This window comes from Sinohyriopsis cumingii, chromosome 11 (genome assembly GCF_028554795.1).
Source record: "Sinohyriopsis cumingii isolate HCF-2022 chromosome 11, ASM2855479v2, whole genome shotgun sequence".
Classification (NCBI taxonomy): domain Eukaryota; kingdom Metazoa; phylum Mollusca; class Bivalvia; order Unionida; family Unionidae; genus Sinohyriopsis; species Sinohyriopsis cumingii.
This window is the reverse complement of record NC_142971.1, coordinates 20,970,247-20,997,572: the sequence shown is the minus strand read 5'-3', so window position 1 is coordinate 20,997,572 and position 27,326 is coordinate 20,970,247. Positions and strand designations below refer to the sequence as shown.

Genomic DNA, 27,326 nt, shown 5'->3' with positions numbered 1-27,326 from the left:
GTAAACATCTGGTTGATGGGTAGTTAAAAGGAAGTAAATATAAGAGGTTGAGCAATATAACATTGATCATTCTGAGGGAACGATTAAACTGGTAAACATCTGGTTGATGGGTAGTTAAGAGGAAGTAAATATAAGAGGTTGAGCGATATAACATTGATCATTCTGAGGGAACGATTAAACTGGTAAACATCTGGTTGATGGGTAGTTAAGAGGAAGTAAATATAAGAGGTTTTTTTTCTTCCACTTAGTCTTTATCTTATATAAAAGGAATTTTCATCATTCTGGGATTGCTGAATTCAAGAGGCAGCACAGTTTATTTCCAAATTCTGAATCAGGAAATTTATTTGACACAATCAGATAAACCCAGCAAAGGAGTCCTGACAATAATTACTTGTATTTTTTATATGTTTTAAATTAAATACTTGGTAATCCAGATAGATATTATGCAGAAGCTGTACCTGTGCATTCAAGTATTCCTTAATATCCCATTTACAAAATCTTTAACACAAAACTTTAACAATGTCAATTATAATGATGCCACCAGAAAAGTGATGTCTTTATCTAACCAAGCTAACACATGTAAGTCATGAAAATCCAGATGTCTGACATTAGTCTGGCATCTATAAAGTTAATCTGATCACTAACCTCGAAACTGGGAGCTGCTCTAAGTTTAGAACCCTGTTCTGGCACTATGATATTATTGGCTAATTGGTCTGCTACTGGAGAGTTCACTCTGGGTACCCCTGGGGAGGATGGTCTAGGACGAATAGGTGGGGATGGTCGAGATGGCGGCCCTGGTGATTCCAGCAATCCATCATCAGACATAGCTGGACTGTTTCTCCCTACCCATACATAAAAACATTATTAATACAACATATCCTAATCAATCTAGAGTCCCCTATAACATGATCAGGGCAAACGTTCAAAGTGCAAAACTAAAATGAAAGTAAAAAAAATGTTTTGTTTGATTGCAAATGAGTATGGCTCAATCCTTTGTCTGCTTTTGTCATTGGTACTTTTTAATAACAAATGTTGAAGAATAAAAATCACTTAAAGCTCAAGACAGTGTTTTCCTAATTACCTGCATATTAATGAAGCTGTAGTTACATATTAACCTGGTATTGTCCTGTTAAAAAATAATGTTTACCATTTGATACTGACCTACATTACTAGCAGTACATGTACCAATGTTTAACTATTACACAAAGATGAAGGAACTAAAAAGCAAGTTTTAGTAACTGATATAATTTTCAATCTAGAACAAAACTGTTTAAAACATAGATTTTTTTACTTGTCCCTAAACTTAAGCACTAAGTGTGGGGATATTGTAATATACATCTTCAGTTTGTTCATCTATTCCAGGGATTGTCCTGGGCTTCGCCAATGTCGCAAATTGCAATTTCCTTACTGGTGATAAATAAACCATCTGGAGATTTTTTTGGTGACAACATTTTTGGCTGTTTAATTTGGACATACTATCATGGATTTGGAGGAGACATTCTAAGGGACCACAAAAGGAAGCCACAAACTTGGATACACAATGCACTGGAATCTATCTGGTACATAAACAAATCCTTTCTTCATATTGACAAACCCATCTTTACAGTGCATTGTTACATCATAATCCACTTATGTTGACATCTGGTCTGAGTAATGAATGCTGTGATACACTCAGTCATGCTACCAGACTATACCTTCAATCGACCGACCTCTGAAGGCGTGAACAGAAACAGCTACAATTAATTGAACAATGGCTAATCCTTCTGTTTTTTTTTACAGATGTACCAATAAAATAGTTTTGCTGAAACTTAAGAGAAAACTGATTACTTTTAAAGTACTGATTGCTGTGTATAAATACAAAGCAAATGGAAACAATCTCAATCAGAATTATATACTGTCAACAGTGCAACTTTACCATGGGTAAACAAAAGTTAGAAAGTTACCATTGCATGTTCACCATCTCATCCTAAGAGTAAGTTAACAAAATCAACAGCATTTGGATTTAGTGCAAATTCATCAGACAACACAGTCACTGAACCTGATGTTATACCTGACAGTCCAACATCATCTACCTGTAGTGATGGTAGTAATACTTCAAGTGCAACACCACATCATGATGAACGGGTCAAAAGTTCCCGAAAATTTCTCAACAGCTGGAAACTGGGTCATCCGTAGCTGAGATATGATACAAAGTTAAAGCAGATGTTCTGTGATATATGTATCAAGCCACAAGTCATCAATTCATTTATAACTGGCTGTGATATTTTGAAGAATATGAACCTGGGCAGGGTAAGTAATATGTTAATTTTGCTCATTGATCATTTACTTTTGCCATCAATCCTGTGTTACGACTCAAGGGACTTAAACTACACAACAAGATATAACAAAACAAACAAGTTTTGCATAATTGAAAATAATTCATTTCTCAAAATACAGGAGTGAAAGAATTACATTAACTTACAGCATGGGGAATTAATTCCCATTTCCTAAAAGTCTTTTCAATTTCAATAGTTCCAAGAAATCCAAATACATTCCAACGAAAAATGCCCCTTCTGTGTTGAAGTTTCAAATGTACAGAAAGATTCCCAATGAATTCAAATAGTCGTTGAATAAATTTAGTTAATACCGTACAGTTCTTCTAGCATATCACTAAAAAAATAAATCTTTTCAAAAATGAAGTTGGGAGATTGAAACTTAAAACACACAGATTGGGACCTACCATCTAGAAGTTTTTTGCAGCATATTTAACATCATTTTCACTATAAAATATTCACTGGTTTTTCAGGTCCAATACACGTGAAATTCTCAAAGGACATGCTGTTTCTCCCTGTGGAGTGCATTTTCCCTGCCCTCCCAACATGCCCCCATTTCATATTCTGGTCAGCTGTGCCCATACTTCACAATAGCTAAAGGTTAGACTCAAGCCTCTTTGACATACTTAAAAAAAACCATCTGTTCTACAGTGAGTGAAAGCACTAGCAATTGATTGACAAATAAACAATGCCCTCTTTTGTTATAACTAACAATGCCTAAAATGGGTGTGAATTGATGTTAACAGTTCAAATGTGGTCTCAAGCACCAATACATGTGATAACTATTTCCCACATTTTATATCCCACTTTATTTCATTATTGTTAACTCCTATATGCATATAACACTGTTTAATAAATAACATTTTTATTCTGAATTAGTTTTTTTTTTGGGGGGGGCACATATGCTCTGTGATATGTTTCTTCATTCCTTCTTTTATATTAATGATGGTAATTAATGCATATATATATATATATATATACGGTACATTAATGCCAGGTGTTGACTTGTGTAAGTTTCATTGGTGGGAATGGAGATCCTAGTTTGCTTGTCGAGAAAAAATCTACAGCATTCAGTGATCATTCTTGGGATTTAGGAAGCAATTCACTACAAACAAAGCATGTAAAGTGTGGCAAAAATAAATTTCTGAACTCCTGGTTGATGGCAATATACTTTGTGAAGCTAGCCATAAAAAAGGTGGGGGGGATTTAATTCCTGAATGCATGAAATGGACGGTTGCATTATACATCACTTATCTTACATTGCAAAGTATGATCATAGGGTTTTAGTATTAAAATGTCGTTAACTAAAGTTCCTTACAAAACTATTATTTGGAAAATAATACACATAATACAGGTTTGCTTAATACCTGATGTTTCTATTTAAAAAACAGAGACAGAGAGCGACTGTAGATGTCAGAAAAGTAGATCTTTACATTTGCTAATGAATTTATTTCAGGTGACAACAGTCATACATATGTACTAATGGTGATGCAGGATGCAAAGACCATGGAAGTAGTGCAAAACAGTCATGTAATAAAAATATTCACTACTTCTAGCAACATTTTTTAAAAATTGGCGACAAAATATTGAGGTTAGCATTTTATTGGTGACAACTTTTTAAAAGCCAGGACCATCCCTGTATTCATCAGTCTGCCTGCTACCACACTTTTTGCTCCATCAATGTATGGAAGTTCATGAAATTTAGTATTTGCCTTTACCATATGTTAATAATCTGAAAGATGGATATAATTTTTGGTGCCCTTCCCTGCAGTTCCTAATGGAGTGTTCAAGTCATGAAGGACAAAAATTTAAATTACAGTGATATTCTTGAATATTTCTTAAATAATCTTTGCAAAAACAGTCACTATAAGATGAGACTTATGTAACGCATTGGGAGGGTTTGTGTAATATGTACCATATAGACTGTACAGATGCAGATCTACCGTCACATAATGTCCTAGCAAATCTACAGTTTGTTAGGATTTAATCAGTAGAACAAACAAAAAAAAACCTGACATGCAGGCACATTATGAGATCGCAGACCAGGAACTATGCTTTCTGCAGCAGGATTCAACTTTTAAGCAAGTGTATATGTAAAGTAAAATATCTCTAAAACGTCTGACAATATTCCCTACTTATTTATTTTAAATCATTTCTACAGTAATCTCTGAAGCATTACTCAATTTTTGGAAGTAATATCATGTATTAAATAAAACATGGATAAATTTTGGAACAAAATAACTTACCAGATCCTGCAGGGGTGCTGAAACCTGACATAGCTGGTTGCAGTGGGACAGGTAGAGATTCAATTAATTCTTCATCTTCTACGTCTACAAAATACAAACAATAAGCTAAAATGTTTGTATTTCCAATATGCCTAATCTTCATTCATATATATATATATATATATATATATATATATATATATATATATATATATATATATATATATATATATATATATATATATATATATATATATATATAATACAATACAAATCATATGTCAAATAACAGTCCTTTCAAGTGCACTGGATAAAGAAAGGGATCGTGTGTGACTGGGATTGATTTAGATAAATGCAAAGAACTCACAAGGAACAGTGCAAATATTTTTATGGGAAGACTGGAGGATCAACTTTTAGAATCGGTGGAACGTACACCATACCAGTGGGTATGCTTCATCGATGATACAGAAATGATGTGGCAACATGGAAGGGAAAATCTGGATGATTTCATATCAAATGCAAACAACTTCCATCCTTCAATAAAGTTCACAACTGAAGTCTCCAACTCAAAACACAACAACCAGACTGGTAAAAAACAAGCCCAATACAGACATCTACTCAAAACCAACTGATTAACACCAGTATCTTCTCCCAACCAGTTGTCATACAAAACACTGCTTTTGGAACATCCCATATAACCAGGCACTGAGGAAACACAGAATCTGCTTTGATGATAAAACATTCCTCAGAAGATCTGAAGAGTTATCTAAACATTTGATTAACCGAGGCTATGACAAGGAACTGATAGCAGAGGTAATCTAAAGGTCTAAACAAATGAACCATAATGACCTACTAAAATACAGAGAGGAGGAAAAGGCTGATAGGATACCATTTATCCTGACACACCATCCAGACAACCCCAAAGTAGGTAAAAATCATCTGGAAACACTGACCCATCATAGAATCCTATGCCACACTTAAGTTAATCCTCCCAAACAAACTATTAACCTACCAGAGGCCAAAAATCCTCAAAGACATCCTAGTCAGAGCAAAGCTAATGTCAATCACGAATAAAGACCACCCTAGTAAACCTGGCAACTGTCATGATAAAAGGTGCAAAACCTGTCAACATATGATACAGACCAGCACATTTTCTAGCACAATGACTAGCAAAAAACTGAACATACATGGTCCACACAGAACACAGAAAAATAGAAAATGTAATTTGTCTCATCACATGGAAGATCTGTAGCCTTCAGTATGTATGAGAAACTGAAAAGTTACACAAAATAATCAATCTTTGGAGATCTGATTGGATGATAAAGAAACTTTACAGTAGGCCAGTTGCAGAACACTTCTCTTCCCATGGCCACTTATTCAGTGATGTAACACTTACTGCAAGTGCTCACAACCCCAGCAGGAGCTCTGAAACCAGGAAAGAAAAGGAATCTTTCTGGATTTGCCACCTTAGAACATTTAACTAAGCAGTTTAAACCAAGAAGGCTACAAAAGAAGTCATGCACAAACAAAATCATCATCTTCATGCAGCTGGCAAATTTTCATTTAAATAATTTTTCAATTTGCTTATTAGTCACCCAATAGCTACTAAAACAATGAGATATCTGGCATATAATTTGCATTTATGCAAATTTACATTAAAAAACACATAGCATGATGTCCCACCCAGTCAAATTATCCTGACACCAAGCCAACCAGTCCTAACACTAACCTCTTGATGCTCAGCACCTAGCAAGGCAGCTATTAGTACCATTTCTATAAGCCTTTTGTTATGACCTGGCTGTGGTTTGAACCTGCAACCTCCCGCATCTGCTCTAACCACTTAGGCCACTGGAGTGGTCAAATTTAATATCAAAAAAATAAATTAATATAAATAAATAAATAAATAATATTAACAAACTTATTTTATTATTATTCTTTTCCAGAAAGTAAAAGTGTTGTTCCCAGGAAATCCATCAGTAAAATAACAAAGATATGGTAATATGGGCAGTGAAGAGAAACAAACTGTTTGGAAATTAAACAAAAGTTGCTGGGTTTCATGACATTTTTTTCTGATCCTTATGAATGGGCAATATAATGTATACAACACTGATTATATACTATCTTGTTGAACAAAAGGAGAAGAATTAACATTACATCTCTTTCTGGTTCAAATTTGGCTTTGTCAGTTTGCTGTTTTACATCACAGCAACAAAGGAAGATTACATTTTGCCAAAGCAGTTTGAGTAAAGTGACTTTCCCATAGCCATACCACTGTAACCAGCATTTGCTAATCTGGTGGTAGGATTCAAATTTGTACCTTTTTAGTCATGAGTACAGCATGCTAATCACTTAGTTGTTGCTGTTGTTATTGTGGGGTTTAACACCATTTTTCAGCACATGATAGGCTATGTATGTCAGTCAGTATTAATGGTGGAGGAAGAACCTGGGAAAACCCCGGAAAGAAACACCGATCCACGACAAGATACTGGCAAGCTTTCTCACATACCCACACTGGCCGAATCCGAGATTCGAACCCACGCAGACAGAGGTGAGATGGCAGTGATCCGTAACGGAAAGCACTTTAGACAACTCGGCCACTCGGGGCCACCTAATCACTTAGTCTATTCTTGCTCCCTTCAGATTTATCTCTGGCCCCACTTGCATAAAAACATGTCAGCCTCAATCCGTATTACTTAACTACTGTTTGTACTTGCTTATGAGTTGAGTCCAACTCTAAGCAACATGACCTCTGATCTGCCATTTTTATAATGCAACAGTAGATCAGGGTCTATCTTATTTTTTCTGCTGATTACTCCTAACAAACTCCACTGACCAAGGTTTGCTGGCTCATTATGCAGTGGCAGATCTGGGTCTGTGCAGTTTGCAGTTGGACTTAACTTATAAGTGAGTATATAATGTACAAAATTGAATCCAACATACCATTTCATGTAGTCTGCTTTGCATTCAGCTTCTTAATGGTGCAATTTAATATAATTAGTGGTATATTCCACAGGTTTCACTCGATTTGATTGCATTACTGCCCAAAAAACTTAGCGGAGTTATTACTCAAACCTAAGAAGGTATTCAAAGCTGAAAAATTTAATAAAGCGGGGCCTAAACCTCACGATTTTAGCATTAAATTTCAGACTTTTTGGTTAGCATTAGAAATCTGTATGGAAATTTATCAAACAGTTTTTCATACATTAAAAATAACACTTCTCACCACTATTTCTCAAACTGCAGAATCTATTAGGCTTTTGAAGATATCCGAGTCCTGAGTATAAATCAACCCCTATCACTGATTCCACACAATGAACAAAGATATTCTGGATCCCCAAGTTCTAAAGAAAAATATTAGCAAGATGAGCTACCATACCCTCACTGTCATAATCCTCCATTGCAGGTATGTCAAAGTCCTCTCCAAGCAAACTGTTTGTGATGTTATTGAAGAGAGCAGCAGTATTTTGTGAACACAACTTCAATTCCTGTTCTATCTCATCCTTCCATTTCTCTGTTTTTAACCGAACAGAAATCACTGTCCCATCTGAAAGCTGAAGAGGGCAGCACAAATAATTCATTTTCCATATGTACAAAGATATTTATGCACTGATCTCTTTTTTAATAACAAAATGATCTTGGTTCCATGCAAGTTGTTCATTCGCAAGAGGTGTCATTATAACAAAGAATTTTATTCCAATTGACTCTTAATTGGGGTCCAAGTTTGATACTAGTTACATCTGATAATTGTTCACAGAAAAGTTTGCTACATGATTCATTAGATTCCTTGTTGATGACATTAATAGTAATAGTGTGACTGAATATGTTGCAGTACCATTCTGCAACTCGTCTCATAAAACTGACATTGGTAAAGATACAGTATACATTTGTATCATGTAAATCTGCTGTGAGAAAAATTAAGAAAACATGCACATGGATTAGCTGCAAAGAAAAAATATATTAATGTAATCATTATGAAATTGAATTCTTACTTCTGACAATATAAAAATGCACAAAATATATCATTAAAAAAATCATATCATTCCTAAAGAAAAGAAAGTAATTACTTGCATTCATGTAGTCAACTGTTCATGTACCAAGAACTATCATCAAAAGCAACATCTTTGTGATTATAAGAACAAACTTATGGTAAAAAAAGAACATTTTAATTCTTTAAAAAAAACTCATAAAAAATAAATAAAAGAAAATCTGAATGAATGTTCCATGGAATCTTGTCTCCCATGCATCTGAGTGACAATGTATCCCCCTTTGCCTGACTTGTGAAAATACGTAACATCAACATAAAAATTTAACGCCGAGACAAAAATTATGCACAGATAGAGTGAAATGCAAATATTAACTATTAACACCAACTGAAATGGCTCACCACTGTAAATTAAGAAACCATTATTTCAGACTTAATTAGACTTAATTAGACAAATTAGACTTAATTAGACATAAAACATTACACTAATTTATTAAACCATGAGCTGCATCCTCTAGACCCAAGAATCTAAAGGTTATTTTACTACCTTGAGCACACGTCATCCGCAATGTTTGGTTAAGGTACTTACTCTTGAACAAAGGTTATTTTCTGAAAGACATTTGTCTTTGAGCCAGTGTCTTGGACCATGACTTTTTGACCAACAAATTGAACAGGAAAGTCATCCACAAACTTTAGTGAAGAACCATGGAAAAGAACTTTTGGTGCAGAAACCATTTTTCTTCTTTCATAGTGACACTGACCTTGACTTTGTACTTGATAGGCTTTTTTCTTTATACCATGTGCAAGCCATCCCCAAAGTTTGGTATAGGTATGTAATGCAGCGTTATTATGTAGAAAACATTTGTATCCTTTTAAAATCAGTGACCATATGATTCCAAAATCAATTAGCTTCTTCCTTACTGCAAGTGCATGCCATCGTCAAAGTTCGGTCCAGCTATGTGAGAGTAGAACTAATGCTATTGTACGGAAACCAGTTTTTTTCTTTCTTTCATTGACCTTGAACCTGAACCTTTGACCCTAATATTGACAACCTTCTTGCTTACTTCAAGTGCAAGCTATCCAAAGTTTGGTCCAGGTATGTGTCATTATACTTGTGCTATTGTACAGAAACCGTTATTCTTCTTTCAGTCAGTGACCTTTGATCTTTTGACCCATGAAATCAATACTGGTCTTTTTATCTTCTACAACAAAGGAGCACTGTAAATGTATTTCAAGTGAGTGAAGACTTCCACAACCTCTAAACATTTCGGTAAAAACTCCATAAATTTAACACAATGAGTTCAATTACACAGTTTTTCTGTCATTAAGTGACAGCTTACAATTTCCCCATTTTCCCCCATTGATCAATATTTGTAAAATTAAAGGGTTCTTCCTGATTGGGAAGTCAACCTATTCTTTCTCACGACTCTTCCACCAATTTCCCAGTAACATGGGAACCCTGAACATAATGCTCCCTGCTTTATGGCAGATGAATAAAAAGAGAACACAATAAATATCTTCAATGCCTAAAACATCCTATTTTCATTTTTGATGAATATAGGACATGATGTCCTCCTTCTCTATATCAATAGTTTTATGATGATGCCATCACAGGTATTCAACCAATCAAAAATCACTATTGGATTCATTCAAGTACATAACTGACTCTGTATTAGTTTTGACCCTTGATTTTCCTTCTAGCCTTTCATGTTTGCTTTAGAATAAATATTTACTTTTAATAACATGTTGAAATCTATTCCCAAGATGTTTCATGATTAATTTTGAGAAATTATATGATAACGACATTTGAGAATTTTATGGCGAAAAAATGGGTGAGAGTAAAATAAATATATTCATCTACCAGAAACAGTGGTCTTGATTGGAGAAAAAAAATAATGTAAGCATGAGGAGAAAATTCAAAACTCCCTTAAGTGTCAGTTAATTGCCCTGCTGTTATGCATCCATAAAGGAAAATTCTTCAATTCTGAATATTACCGGACCATTTGGGAATTGTTTTCAATCATTCATCCAGAGTAAATAATCCCTGAAATTAGAGAGTTCTCTGAAGAGTCTCATGCCTGAGAATGTTAAATTATGGATCCAACCACTACTCTTCCAAAATGCCTATAACTAGCAAACTGATTCTCAGACAGAAACAATTCATAAGGATCTACTATGTTTATATAATGAGGCCAATGGGCTTTGTCTATCAAATACAAACAAAAGAATCAATCTCTTTACATTTAAAGTCAATTTTGATTGAAATTTAGCCTTTTAAATAGGGTATTTACCTGTGACTGATTATACTGAAGTGCTTTCATAGCCAGCTTACCACTCCTGTAAATCAGCCACATATCTGCTTCTATAAATCTGAAGAGAAAGAAAAGACAATCTGAAGAGAAGAAAAAAAGACAACTGATGTTCTAGTTATTGCTGAAGTAGAACTAAATCAAAACAATACATTCTGAAGGACGCTTTCAAGTTATTTACCCTACCATGCTGGGTTAGTGTGACCCCATGTACAATTTTCAAAAGGTCTGAGAAAAAAAGCAAAGGGCCAGTAGCAAGACAGATGTTATGTATAGAAAGTTAATCAAAGAAAACATTTCCTTATAAATAATGAGACAAAATTTTTTGAAGAATCTGTTGCTTCATTTTATCTATTTAATTATTTGTACCAGAAAAGTTACATTTCGATAAACTTAATTTACTGGAATTTTTTTAACAGGTTACACCATCTCCAAATTTGAATTTTTCTTAAAAACTGTATGTATTCTTTTGATTTATTGCTAAATTGTGCTTTTCTGAAAATTGCTTTCAAAAAAAATTGAGTTGCTATTATTTTATGCTTGGCCATGAAATACTGGAGTTTCTGAGAGAAATAATCTTGATATTTCACGTAAGTGAAATATGATAAATATTTTTCCACTGCCAGTGAATAGACGTTGATAACATTATGACCAAGAAATTATGAAACTTAAGATGATGTTTAAATGGTCTAGTGGTAAATATGGCTGCTTCACACACAGACAACTGCAGCTTTAATCTAACAATACTTATTTTTAAAATATTTTCTTTTATGTGCTGTTATTTTTTTTATGTTCTGTTAATCACTTGCATGTCACTTCTATCCACAAGGGTTTGAATATCAGTTCAACCAGTTTGAATATCAGTTCAACCAATGTGAGCATGTGAGAAAGCTTGCTTCAGTCAGTGGTTTTTACTAGGTTCTTTCTCAAAAAAATATACTGGCTCACATGTAAAGCCAATCAGGTGCTTAAAATGATTAAACCCCATCTCCCACCCCAACCCAAACAATTTTTATGTGCAGGTGAAATTGGGGGGGGGGGGGGCAAGATATCACTATGCTATTAATGAGTGACTTAAAATAAAGGTCAATCAATCATGAAGATTTGGTCACAATGATCTACTTTGGCCATAATTAAGTCACCTTAAGTTATATCCAAAAATCAATTTTTCAGTGTAGGTGAAAATGTGTAAAGATACTGACAGAGTGTGAAATGAAAGGATAGCTAAAAACACAAGTAACTTAAACATAAAATTAGATCAAGGTGACCTAATTCCTGTATGGCTTACTTACTTCCTTGAGATGCATCCACATAAAAATTTCATTACTGGGGGTAAGTTTTGACTTTCTGTGGTCATAAAGAGGTTTGCTTTAAAAAAAGATGCACAATACAATACAATACAATAAAATACAATACAATACAATACAATACAAGCAAAAGAATCCTAATCTCTACTTAAAAATCTATACATATTTTATATCTGAATACTGTAGGAACCAAAGTTTGCCAGAAACAGGAGCTACAGTGTTAAAGGAAATTTATGTATGACACTATTAGTCAAGCTTTCTTGTTACCTGACTAGAATGATCTCCCCAACATCACTGAAAGTTCCTACAATTTCATCTACAACATCATCATCAAACTCCTTGCCCCCAGCAAGAGAGATAACCACTGTGCCATCCTGGGGGCCCTGGGTTGACAGTACATCCTGGAAGACTGCCTCCCTTGCTGCTTCGTTCACCTGCAGCACCTCTATATCAAACAGGGACATCACTGGTCTGAAATGAGAGGAATGGACATAATAAAAAAAAACTTTCACAAGGACTCTTTTTTCAAAACACATCTGTAATTTTAAAAAATCCAAACTAAACATCCCTATGCAACTGTACATCAAGAAAATGTATCTGATATGCACTACTAGTAATTACATCCTTTCAACAAATGAATTTAAAGTAATTACATCCTGTCAACAAATGAACTTCTCTGAAAGCCAATTATGCAGATTATTTTCTTGTATGGACTACTACCTTATCCCTAAAATTGTATTACAATGTACATATATCCATAAATGAAACTAATTTGTGAACCATGACACAAACATAGAACCAAGTATTAAAAATCAGAAACAAATATAACTGAATATGATCTCAAACAATTGTAACTGCAATGAATAACTAAATTATCTTATTAAAGTCAAAATAAATGAAAAATGAGATACTAAAGTTTATTCATACATCCCACTGTCATTAAGAATGAAAGAATGTAATTGGTCACACAAAAATCTCAAACTAATCAAGTATGATTAGATACTCATTAGAGTAAGAAGGCATCATGCAGTCTACAAAACTGTCAGTCAATGATCAGTAGTGACTTACCATGTGATGAAAATTAATCAACTACCACTACAGATCTGAATATAACTGATATCAGCAAGTTTACCATTATGAAAGCTCTCTAACACTGTGTTAACAAGATCACACCTATACACTTCCATTCACAATTCTACTTTTTCACCAGAATTCAATCTAAAGCTGTACCAATGTCACTTTCTGCCAATTATGCCAATACTGTGTATGGACGATTATTAAAACTGCTGATATCGATTATGAGACAGATTATTTCATTATTATTTGTTTTATAACAATGACTGGTTCAGAAACATAAACCTATTAGTGTAACACAAGCAGGTATTTTGCTGTGTGAGTTATAACAAAGTTTTTATATAGCAAGTGAATTTGAACTTCTATACAAAAAAAAACAGAAACTGGATAAGAAGTACATTGCTGTTTGTAGAAAACAACGATCACACAAACATAAAACTTGAAAAACTTTAAAACTAATAATGATACAACTTATGGTTTGCCAATTCAAGATATAAATGAAGGAAAATGTATTAAGCTAGTCTTTTACCTTACGTTCAATGATGTAGGTTGCCATTAATAGACATCAATAAATGAGTAAAAAATGTTAATAACGATAGCCCAATAATAATTAAAATTAATAATATGCATGCTTTAAGACTAAAGTTAGACATCACTGTATGCTGGCTGCAGCTAGTACTGAAAGCCTAGTTGAGGTAGATTGTATTTAAGCAACAGTAACATTTCTCCCTTCTTGCCAAGTAATGATCCACGATGATCAAAAAAAAATCTGGCCTGGACCATTAAACAGCTGCTCACTTGAACGCTTGAAGCTGGTGCAGACAAATAGCATCTAGCCAATTTGGCCAAGTAGGGGAACTGAAACCTGTGAGCATTCCACCAGCTGTATATGTCTTCTTCTCGTGGCAACAGAGGGCTGGCCAGACACAATTCAAGCATCACATCAACGGCGTCATCCACGTGGGTTGTTTCATTGATGGCATGGACAGGTTCATCACAGGCCACAGAAAACAAATCCCAGAGATGCAATGTTGATGGTCCAGTGGCATTTGTTTCAGTTTCAGTCTTTCTTTTTTTGGTCGGGGCTCCTCCTGCTTGTCAGCTGATGCAACTATGATGCATTCTGCTCTAAGCCATTCTTTGGATCTGGTCACAAGTAATTCTTCACTAAAAAGGCGATGTTTGAATCATGGATCCAAGATGGTTGCCAAGATAAGCTTCTTTTTGCTGATGTTTGGCATTCATTTACTTCCTTGGTAATGTCCACAAATGGGTCTAATGTGTCCACAATATTGTTAATCAAGACCCACTGTTGGGCTATTAGGCAAGGCAGGTCATAGAGAGTAGAGTAAGCCCCCGACTTGTTTTTGTTCATATAACAAAACCAACATATTGTATGTAGAATTCCAGTGTGTCAGTACGTCCTGGACAAGTTTCTTATGGGCAATGCAAAAAAATTTCCAGGTGCTCTTTGAGCTGCTGTTGTGCCAGGATGGAGTGCTGGAACTTGCTGGCTATGGATTGCGAGATTGCTAAAACATCTTTGACAGCTCGTTGCGACAAAATGCCATCACTGACAACTTGGAATTTTATAGCATGGATCTGCCTTGGCCAACAGACATCGAAATCCAATGTCTTCAACAACGGAAAATGGTTGCACATCTACTGCTATGAACTCTGCAATAGCTTTGTGCCTAATAATAGATTTTCTGGTTTTCAAATGCCTAATAATAGCTCCTGGGTCGTCAAATGCAAATGGCTGCTTCCGGTCCAGCATGGCGTCAATAGTCAGAGTACGAGGAGTTGCTGCAATCCAAAAGTACCCCTTTGTTCTACAACAATAATCCTTTTATTGCCTTTTGCTACATAAAATTAACATTGCTAAGTAAACATGCACTTAATTAAAGGTTGTTTCCATCCAAGCAAACTACCACTGAGTTATTGTTGCAAGTATTTCTGAGACTAACATCAATTTTTGAGACATCATTTAAGTTTAGTGCTATGGTGCCTATGATTTGAAATCAAGTGATGTACTTCATTAATTGAAAGTTAAAATCTGCTATGTACAAGTGGTGATGCCATAAGGTAAACAAGGTCACTACAAACACAAGTGATTAACCAAACACTATTTTCATTGTATATTAAAAAAATTAGTAAATATTTTAACAAGCTAGGTATTTAAATCTTCAAGTCAGAAAATGTAATTACTGGCAAATTTTATCAATTTAAATGCAATAAAGCATAAACTTACAATAGTTAACAAGAACAGTTATGGGGGAAGTTACTTGTAATACAGTCAACAATGCTCAACATTATTAATTGGAAAATGAAATTATACATATTTGAAATAGGTAGAAATGACAAGAAAACATGAAAATTAAATGTATATTTTTTAAAACAAATTATATCAATTTATATTATTTTCCATCTAATAATTCATAATTAGAGTCCCTTAACAACCACCATGTAAATTTTAACAAAAAATAATAGATTGATAAAATACCCCAAGTGAGACTGACAGCTGACCATACCATGGCATATGCTTCCATATTATTCCTCAAACACATTAACACAAAATCTTATCATAGAATCTGAAAATTGATAGCTACAAGGCAGTGACACCTTCATCTCACTATCAGGCAATGCACTGGATTAAAACTACTGTATTGTCAAGTGTGGAAGGGGGAAACTTTATTTGTTTTGTAACATTAATACTATCAATGAAAAGAGGCAGTTTAACACGTATATAGATGAAGTCTTGCAAATTTTACCTGTGGTCCGAAGTTTTGAGCTCAGATCTGGTGTACAGAAGCAGTTTACATGTATGAGACAGATCCTCTTCTTCTGAAAGATGAATCAACATCATTATGTCTCACTTACATAAAGCATAATCTTATGATGCAGTGAAGAAGTTCCTTTTTCAAATATTGCTTTCCAAAATAATTTGGTTTGGTTTGGGGCTTGATGACACAGCAACACAACTAGGTTATTTAGTGCCAAGGCAATTGGAGTAAAGTGCCGTACCCAAGGACCCACCACTCATGCTGGTCCAGTGGTAGGATATCGAGTCACCGCAGCTCTAAGTCATCGCAGCTCTGAGTCATCGCAGCTTCCTTCCGCAAGATAAGCACAAGGATCATAAAATAAAATTACAGAAAGAAATGTAAAAATCAGCATTAAATTTTTTCCAATTGACTGACTTCATTTCATATTTCTGTCAAAAACATAAAACACATAAAACAAATATCTAATCACCCTTATTAATCTAAATAACATGCTCATGCAGTCAAACCTGTCAATAAGGGTCACTCATGGGAAAAGGCAGAACTAACCATTGCACACAGGTTTACCTTTAAAAATTGATTTGGAACAAATAGCATTCACCTAATATTGTGTATATTATTATTATCATCATCATCATTATTACATTTTCAAGATTATTGTATGCGCACTGTATAACAAAACAGGTTTATGTCATTCTCTCCTAAATTTATATTCCACACAAGATTACTGAAGTTTAATCCATCCCTGAAACGAATTCATCACTGACTTAAAAATATACACCAAGTTTTGTTTGTGTAGGCTATAAAGACAATATCCTGTTTAGTCCGTTGCTCAACTTGCTTAGATCAAAAATCAGTTGGCTTATTTGAGAAGCCTGTGAACAGAAAATCAAAAGAAGTATGTATCTCATATCTTTTCTCAAAGCCAACATTTTTTTCTTCATAGATAGCTTTAATTCACAGGCAAATAGATTAATTAAACCTGTCACACTAGCACAAAAAAATTACTTACATTCCTGCTGCAATAACAAAAATACTGTTCCCATGATCCAGCAAAACAATTGCTTTGATAATCTCCTATAAAGATAAACACTTCCTTGCTTTTGAAATTGACATGTTGACACCTTTGATTATGACTGAGAGTGTGGCTGGAGAATGATCAATACAAATGGGAAATGGAACACTTAACATCTATTCACAGAATATGCCTTTATCAAAACAATGCCTTCCTTGCTCATCAAACAAAAAGATGTGTATCCTTGGAGCAGTAACTCCTGATGCACTAAAGTGATTGCTTACGGCAGGGTGTTATGAAATACCTCAGTAGTTACTGCAGGAAGCAGGTGATAGTTAAACACATGACATTCTTACAGGAATTTTGACCTGGGGGAAATTAGAATGGTCATTATAACTATATGACCACTGAACAAAGGTGACCAGAAGAAGGTTGACTGTAGTCTGTTTCAGTACAATAACATAGAACAGCAACAATTTAAAAACTTTAAACATTTTAAATATCTGAAATTATAAAAATCAACTAACAAATAAATGCATTAAGCTAGCAGTAATGTCTTACTTACCATTTGATTTATATCTAAGAAACAGGTTACACTTCCACAACACTCTACCAGTCAAGACCAAGGTTCTACTTAATCTGACTTCCATATGTAAGGAAGAGTTTGTGTTTTTACAACACTCTGTCAGTCCAAGCTGGGGTACTACTTGATCTGACTTTCTTATCTAAGGAAAGGTTTGTGTTTCCACAACACTCTGTCAGTCCAGGCCAGAGTTCTACTTAATCTGACTTCCATATCTAAGGAAGGATTTATGTTTCTACACCACCCTGTCAGTCCAGGCTGGGGTTTTCCTTATTCTGACTTTTGTATCTAAGGAAGGGTTTATGTTTCCGCAACACTCTGTCAGTCCAAGCTGGGGTTCTACTTAATCTGACTGCCATGTCTAAGAAAGGGTTTGTGTTTCCACAACACTCTGTCAGTCCATATTAGGGTACTACTTGATCTGACTTTCTTATCTAAGGAAGGGTTTGTGTTTCCACAAACTGCCAGTCCAGGCTGGGTTTCCACTTAATCTGAATTCCATATTCTAAGGAAGGGGGTTTTCTTCCACAACACTAACAGTCAATGCCAGAGTTCTACTTACCTTCATTTTTATGTCTAAAAAAGGGATTGCGCTTCCACAACACTCTATCAGTCCAGGCTGGGGTTCTGCTTTTGTCACTGGTATCATAGTCATCACAAAACTGATCATATTTGTAGGTTGGAGCAAAGTTCAGGGGTCCTTCACTAAAACCTATAAAAGTCTGGGCAAAAGGAAGAAATAAATTCATGTACTGAACACAAAGTACAATCAATCATACATCTTCAGTTATGACACTTTCAGTTGGTTTCATTATCACATTCAACACTTATCTATACATGATGTGTCACATCACAGCACTGCTGATGCAGAATGATAACTTAATATAAAATCTACAGAGAAATCTGAATAACAATACCATCCAGTCTCTGATGAATGATAAAAGGAACACTAATGTCACCCACATCACCTTCAAAACCCTACGAACTAAAAAGAGCAGCAAAAACTACATCTAGCTAAGACTGTATTGCACTGTCAAACAGATTTTAAAGCCAGAAACATTATGTATTTTTTAAAATGTAATATCTATATGTGTTCCCATTTGTATGTGTGGTGATGTTGTTTGACAATTTTAAATCAACCAACATTTTTATTTGTTTGAATGTGTATTAAATGCTTCAAAAAAAAAAATATTTTCTTTTCTTTTATCCAAATGTGAAATTCCAGTCATTTTCTAAAAGTTTATATGAATTCCACTGAACCCCCTTGGGATCTCAAAACATGTATTGAGATTTAAAAAAATAAGAACCCAACACTCCCTGAACGATTGAAATTTATGCTTATCACATAAACTTTGTCACCAACAATCTGAACAAATTAGATCTGCATATATGATACAGAGGCTAAACTTCTCACTGTATTTCTCACTAAACTTGTTGCTGTATTTCTCACTAAACACTGTATGTCTCACTAAACTTCTCATTGTATTTTTCACTAAACTTCTCACTGTATGTCTCACTAAACTTCTCACTGTATTTCTCACTAAACTTCTCACTGTATTTCTCACTAAACTTTCACTGTATTTCTCGCTAAACTCACTGTATTTCTCACTAAACTTCTCACTATGTCTCACTAAATTTCTCAATGTATGTCTCACTAAACTTCTCACTGTATTTCTCACTAAACTTCTCACTGTATTTCTCACTAAACTTTTCTCACTGTATTTCTCACTAAACTTCTCAATGTATTTCTCACAAACCTTATACAAACTGAAGGCATGTATCAGATTAGTTTTACAGAAATATATGATATGCCTTAGAGCTGACAGGGAATACCGGACACCACAATGATGCAGAGATGGTGGCATGGCATGTGAGTGCACAAATTCCAAACAATTTAAAGAATTTGTGCACATGGAAATAATGACCTATGAGACCTCTTGCAAATTAGTTCAAAGTCATTGCATTAAAAAATACAGCACTGCTCAGTTTGGATTTTATATTTAACTCTTAAACTGAAAAAATAAGGATTTACAAAAAACCCACAAAAAGATACTTATCTGTCCATTCCAAAGTATGCAGATGTAGCTTAATATAAATGGGCACTTAGTTAAAATTCTTGTCAAGAATTCAGACACAAAACAAACTGATAAATTATTTATACACAAGTCACTCTAACTTTTGCTGAATATTCATAACGTCAAGTCCACAAATTCTGAATGCTGTATTAAACTGTCATTGTCCTCTTTCAAAATTTGTAAAGTGCCAATGATTTGTCCTTTTCCGGATGCAACACGTTTTTCAGTTTAACAAAATCACTCTCCTCTAACATTTTTTAGTCATTTAACATCCGTGAGTCACATCGATAAAGCCCATTTCGCTAATATTTGGTGCCTTTTATTTTTTAATATAGTCTGGTTCACTCAGTGTGTATCAAAATATAATGAATCTGTGACACATAGTACCCATCTGTTTTCTTGGAAAAGTGCAAGGTACAGTTACTATAAATAGAAAATATGGAAACTACTCAACGTACATGGCAAAAGGGTGAAAAATGTCATAAATATAAGATCAGTAGATGGAGGTCTATGATGGATAAATGTGCAGGAGCCAATAGTTACATGACATGAGTCTCAAACTGTACTTATTATTATGTGTCTTGCTTGCTCCTGGCGTCACCAGATATAATCTCTGATCTGACCTTGGAAACACTTTTTTTTACATGAACGGGTACCAAATGGCTAATTTTATATAGCAGGTTACCATCAACAACCAGATACCTGTTGACATCTTTAGTTCTTAGTACAGAACACTACTTACACATCGATAACGATCATATTAAGCTCAGAAACAACTGGCAGTTGAATATTTATACAACTAGAGGGTACATCTTTTGTGGAGTTGATTTCAATAGAGCCCTAACAAAGTGTAGCAGCAAGAAAGAGAGATGGATGATTTAACTGTTAGGTAAACAATGATGATTTCCATCCTGTCCCTCTTTTTTTTGACCTCTTCCACCTAGTTTTGATGACGTGGGGGTAGGGGGATCTCTCCTTTTAGATATAATCATTGCAGCATCGCTGAATGAAGTTATAAGTCCAAATCTGAATTCCTGTGAACTTATTAATTTCTTACGTGGTAGGAATTTTCATGAATTTTGTGGTTGGTACAGATTACAAATTAAAGAACCAAAGAACAAGAAGCCTCAGGTGGAAAAAAATAGAATCCCTCTCAAAATCCCTTTAATTAAGTACCAATGAAAATATCCCTTTAAAAAACCTCAAGAATTTATACCCATAGAAAAATAGAAGAAAAGAATTAGGAGTAAATAGGTTCAAATGTTATGCCAAATTATTTTTTTCTAATTTTTTTTAAATAGGACCCTTCCCAGAAGCAAAAGGTTGAAGCATACTGTGCCAACATGACTTTATTACATATATTTATAAAGAAGCTCTGTCTGGGGTAAAAACATTTAAGATTTAAAAGATTATTTATCAGCAATAAAGAAAGGTTGAAGATAAAATTTGTACTTGTTTAGCTTCTCTTTGACTATTGAGCTGGTCAAAGGTCTGAAGAGCAGTCCAGTTTTCATTTTTTATCAGTTCCTTCACTTCCTCGTTTGGCAGGTCAATCCTGTAGTTAAAATCGCCACACCAGAAAACATAGTCATGAGAATGCATTGTTCTGCCCTGGAAATTGAGAAACAAAGATGTATTACTGTATGAAAGTTAAAAATGTTATCCTCTGCTCTAATTTGTACAAGGTTAAATCTATGAAACAATATAACATAAAATGTTAACAGTCTTGTAAATACACAAGACTAGTCCACACAACAGTATAATACAAAATGTTAACAGTCTTGTAAACATACAAGACTAATCCACACAACAGTATAATACAAAATGTTATCAGTGTTGCAAAAGTACAAGGCTAAGGATATGCAACAATATAATTTTTTTTAGTGTTTTAAGGGCAGATAACTACAGTGTTAAAATCTGTCAAAGTAAAAGGTTTGTATTCTAAGAATACAGATGAGTCTCGTAACTATAGTACCTCTCTCGTGCGAACTTCCAGTAAAACAACATGCGGAAGATACAACTGAAGCACTATTAATAAAGATATACGCTCAATGATATAAACACGAACAAGTTTCCATGCTCTAAGGACAAGTTCCGTGAGATACAAGCATGTATACATAGAAAACACTAGATGCAACGAAGGACAGCAAAAATCATCTCGTTACAGCTTTTCTTCATTATAACATGCTATTTGGTGCCCAGAACTGCCAACCATGTTAAGTACACTAGCAAGAATGACTGAAAATTTGATAATTGCGTGTGTGTGTGTGTGTGTGTGTGTGTAGGGGTCAATGGGTGGGATAAACAAAACACAGGTCAAATGCATAGTAATACTGCATCAGCTAATTACTGTATGCACTATGTACTGAACTGCAGTATAGCTAGATGATCAAGAATTCAATAATTGTATTAGTTTAAGGATGAAATATCTTAAATGCCAGTCAGGCCAAAAAATAAAATATATGTTTCCAGTTGGCTGACCTTCCCCGTTTTTCATTGCTGAGTCTTGAACTTTTTTCTTACAGGATAAAAAAAAAATGTTGAAAAAAATGTCCCATAATTGATTTGTGCATCTAATTCACTAAACGAACTTGTATAATCCAGTACCTGAAGTGCTTATTACGTTATATATACCAATCATTATAATATATATATAGTTTAAAAAAAAAATATTTAACAATTCCGAAATTGATTTGCGCATCTGAACTGGTTGTCCCAGTACTTGAAGTGCTTAGTACATTATATTAATCATTGTTAAAAAAACACCCATCTAATTTTAAAACCAGTGCAAGAAGAAACACATATTTTCTTTTTTTTTTTTGGCCTCAGATGTATAAAATAATAACTTTTGTTTCTGTAACCTGAATATATTTGTTTCACATCATAGTATCTGTGAAAGTTAATTTTATCAAATTATAACGTAATAAAAAAAATGAAAAAATACTAAGGTTCATGTGTTTTCTTTAAAAACATATTGTTATATATTTGAGAGACAAAATGGTTTCATTTTGGTCATGGGGTAAATAGTAATATCTTGCTATTAACACATCTACTAGTATTTGATAAATCAAGGTCAATACTGTAATCTGGTAATTAATTATTAGCTTTTACATATGTTTATTTTATTTTTGATTTTAACCTTTTGAAACAAGAATTATAGATCATTTTATATTGTTTCAATGCACATGTTCGATAAGGTATTCGATAGCTGCAATTTTACACTCACTGCCTTAAACCGATATGTGAGGTAAGTAAGGATAGAGAGAAAATAGAGAAAAAGCTTAAGGTATTCAAACAATAGTAATACTGAAAATGAAAGAAAGTATAATGCAAAATAGCAGTATATGACAATTAAATTTAATACTTATTCATATAAATCCTTCATTCGAGTACAACTGTTGTTGAAACATTTAAATCCTTCTGAAAGCACATTTTATTTTATCCATGCATTTTTAATCCAAAAGAACAACAATCTTGTAAAATACTATAATTATTTCTTGAAACACTCACATTTCACAGATTTTTGGACAAAGCCACTGTATCAACTTCATGTCAATCAAGTCTCATGTTACTCACAAATTCTTCTCAGGTAAATAATCCCCAAATTGCTGAATTTAAAGGTCCAGCTTTCTCAAAATGACTGATAATTAGGTCTGAACTTTTGCTCATTGTCACGTGAGCTGCAATTATCCATTCAGTGTGAACTGGCTTGATTAATGAGGTTGCCAGTTTTACTAATACTTTATACTGATCGTCACAAGTAACATCTTTTTCAGTAATGGTGCCCATGACCTATTTAGCATACCACTCATGGAAGCATGACTTAAATTCTTCTTTGTAATCTTTATTTACTGTCAAGTCTAGTGGTTGAAGTCGGTCTGTACAAGAGGCAGGCCCAAACATTAGCTGCCTGGTAAGCAAGCGCCTGCGCCCTGTTCGCAGCTTCTGCAGGGTTAGGAAGTCCAGGAACCAAATTCTAAGTTGAATTTTACCAATTTTAAGCCACTGTGTTAATGCCATGATTGTCAGAAAGTACTGATGGTGCAATCTGATGGACAGTAGTTTAAGTAAGAGATCATTCATATGTACTTTAATAACTGATTGGCCAAGTGTTGTTGGCTGCGTCTGCTTCCTTTGGTGTTGAGCACTCAAATGAAAACATGGCAAAAGTGATTAATCTTAACTGGTGTTTTATTTGTGCTTATAGAGATGGAAGTATTGTTTTAGTGTTGTTGGCTGCATCAGCTTCTCCTGATGTTATTCATTTGGTCAAAAACATGGTGTAAGTATTGAATTTTCCAGGTCTTTGATTTGTGCCCATACAGGTGGTAGTATTGTTTTAAACATTAAAGTAACCACCGTTTGCATCGACACAGTTTTATTCTTTTGTATTCTTTATTTTGGGTATTTGTAAAGGTTAAACCATTAAATTAAATACCTACTAATATGCAAACTATGACAGGCAAAACCAGAATTTTAATTACCCAAGAAAAACAAAACCACAAAAATTGAGCCCAACAAAAATAAATGATACTACAGTATCATAATATTTTTTTGCAGCTTTCAATGCTGCTGCTAAGTGATACCTATTTTGCACTTCTGGCACCTGCCAATGCAAGTGAGAACAAAAATAACTGGGCACAAGCCGCAAGCAAAGCTGATTGGTGGAAATGATATATGATGTACATAGATATAAAACATTCATTAGGAACATATGATTTGTGCAAGCACTTTTTGCATTCTCAAGTAACTGGTGCTTTTCCAAAGGATTTAGAAGGATGACAAAAAATATGCAAGCTGTGAAATACTATTTGGTTTCTATTCTTTTCAAGTGGCTGCTTACATAGAGTATTCATGGTGGTAGATGATGTAAAGTGAGCCAAGCTAAATTTGGTGCCCAGCTGGAGACATGTTTGATGTATAATGTTGGCTTGAATAATTGGTAGAACTGTATTACTGTAGTGTTACTATTTTTTGCAGGATATCAATTTTCATAATTTCGTTATTGCCCCATACCACGAATTTAAGGAAACAACAAAAAATTAGCCCCATATCATAAAGAAGCCCACCCACCCCACATCATCTGCCTCCATTATCGCACTCTGTCATGTTCCTATATATCAACAAAGCTTTTGGATAAATCAGTGTCATTTCTGTACTCTGGAAATAATATAATTGCTTTTACATGTGTTTGTTTTATTTGAACTGTTTGAAATAAAGAATTATAATGCATTTTATACTGTTTCAATATATATGTATCTAAATGGCTTTAAGATCCACTCACTGCCTTAAATCAATGGTTTGTGACATAAATAAGTATAGAGAGAAATGAGAAAATGCACAAGGTAATCAAATACTAGTATTACGGAAAATGAAATTATAATAAATAATACTAGAATATGGAAGTTAGATTAAATACTTAATCATATTGATTCTTCATTCAAGTGAAACTGCTGCTGGACAATTTAAATCTTAATGAAAGTATGTCTCATTTTATCCATGCATGAAAGTATATCTCATTTTATCCATACATGAAAGTATGTCTCATTTTATCCTTGCATGAAAGTATGTCTCATTTTATCCTTGCATGAAAGTATGTCTCATTTTATCCATGCATGAAAGTATGTCTCATTTTATCCATACATGAAAGTATGTCTCATTTTATCCATGTACGAAGTATGTCTCATTTTATCCATGCATGAAAGTATGTCTCATTTTATCCATGCATGAAAGTATGTCTCATTTTATCCATGCATGAAGTATGTCTCATTTTATCCATGCATGCTTAATCCCAATAAACAACATGGCTAAAATACTAGAACTTTTGCCTGATGCACAATTACTAATGAGACACTAGGTCTTGATTGACATAGTTTTAAGCAATGTCCTGTGGTTGAAGTTGGTTCATACATAAGGCAAACTCAAACAAGTGATTCCATTTTTTTTCTCAAATTAGATTCATCTTTGCACTCTGATGCTCTGAACACGTCAAACATTGATACTTCTTGCTAAATGCATTGAGCATGGGGCAGCTGGTCATGGGTCTACTTCACATGTGGAATGATAACATTATCCAAAATAACAGGGATCTAAGTTGAATTTTACCATTTTTAAGCCAGTTTTAATGCCATGGTCATCAGAAAGTAATTAATGGTGCAACTTTACAGACAGGTTTTTAAGGAAGAGATCAAACACATGTACTTCTGTTGTAACCTTTCAAGCAACTGCTGTTTGTGTTGGTATCATTTTGTTCTTTTGTATTTTTAGTTGGGATATAGAGGGAGGTTAATATATGAAATTAAATACCAATAAATATGCAAACTTTGACAGGCAAAATATAGCTGGGATGCGGGGAAGAGAGACTAATTTTAATGATTTAAGACATAACTGTTTTCTCCAATGATTCCAGAGTTTTCACTGAAAGGCAAACCCAGGTCCCCCCCCAGAAAAGTTCATCTGAGTCACATCAGGATCCAAAGTGGGCAGTTTTGTGAGCCAAAAAGGGACATGAACCTCATAGCTAGAAGCAGTTATCAAGGGTCACAACGCAGATGTGGGGACAGATCACCCTCCTAAATTATTTAGCAAAGTCTTAGCTCTTGCTAAACCTTTGAGAGATCTCCTTAAATGTAACCAAGTGAGGAAGTAAAAACAGACCTGGTCAAGAGCTTGCTAAAGTTTTTCAAATGTTAAGAATTTTAGAATTACGAGAACCTGAAGGTTTACTGCAATGGTCACTGGGAATGAGGTGATAAACCTCATTTACCAATTTATCAAATGGTCAGTTGTCACCTTAACCAACAGGTGTGAACAGAATAAGGGACCAGAAGGAACATGGCCTGGTCTGTATCAAGCACATCTTCATCTGGCTATCTCTCCCCAAGGAAGAGGGACTTTATAACCCAATATCTTCTGGTTGTGGGGTTTGACTTGGGGTGAAGAGCAACTTGAACCAGTAACTCTTCTTGCAGAGCTAAGGGAATGATCTTTGCTTGTGGGCAATGACCACTTCCACCTGCCTGGAGCACTGGGGGAAGGTTTGTCCCCAACCCTATTTTCACCCAAACTGTGTAAGACAATGTAGGTTCATCACTTCCCTGCAGTGGTAGGCCCAACATTCCATAGGGATGGAGAGGGATAATATGAAAGTGGAAATGCTGATCTGATCCTCTTCCCTAACCTAGCATTTATAAGCCAATTCTCAATCACCTGTGGTATGAAATGGCAGTCTGGAGAGAGGGGTGACCCAACCCAATCAAAATCCCCATATCATAGAGGCTTCAGTGACTGGTGTCTGGTGCCCAGTGACTGAGACCTCCTGCCCTGGCAAAGACACGTCAGGTGACTTCAATTTGTAGGAAAACAAACTTAGATCTGAGCTCTCCCTTTACAGGATGGGGACTCAGTCTCGTCACTGACAATGGGACTCAGGGACTGAAAGGGTACTGCCAACCCTAACAAGACCTTATGAGTAAGGCAGCCTATATTTTCCAAAAGTTTCACCAAATCAGTTAGGTTTAACCAAATTTCACCTACTGATATCATCAAATGAAAAAACATGCATTGGAAAAGTCAAGAAGTGTGATTTGATGCAGCAAAGTCAACATGTTTGACTACAGAGTTAAAAAAATGAACTTGAACCACGCTGACTTTCAGTTTAG

General features: G+C 34.6%; 1 protein-coding gene across 1 annotated transcript in view; it reads right to left on the bottom strand.

Annotated features, from left to right (window-relative positions):
• LOC149787721 (polyphosphatidylinositol phosphatase SYNJ1-like) overlaps positions 1 to 27,326 on the bottom strand; it is a 109,075-nt gene that overhangs the window by 29,240 nt on the left and 52,509 nt on the right. Inside the window, exons 15-22 of the mRNA XM_089973920.1 lie at positions 21,118 to 21,276; positions 18,153 to 18,312; positions 15,981 to 16,053; positions 12,403 to 12,606; positions 10,811 to 10,889; positions 7,914 to 8,088; positions 4,559 to 4,642; positions 646 to 842 (exon numbers count right to left, since the gene is read on the bottom strand). Of these exons, the coding sequence (XP_089830046.1) occupies positions 646 to 842; positions 4,559 to 4,642; positions 7,914 to 8,088; positions 10,811 to 10,889; positions 12,403 to 12,606; positions 15,981 to 16,053; positions 18,153 to 18,312; positions 21,118 to 21,276 (1,131 nt within the window). The remainder of the gene's footprint in view (positions 1 to 645; positions 843 to 4,558; positions 4,643 to 7,913; positions 8,089 to 10,810; positions 10,890 to 12,402; positions 12,607 to 15,980; positions 16,054 to 18,152; positions 18,313 to 21,117; positions 21,277 to 27,326) is intronic.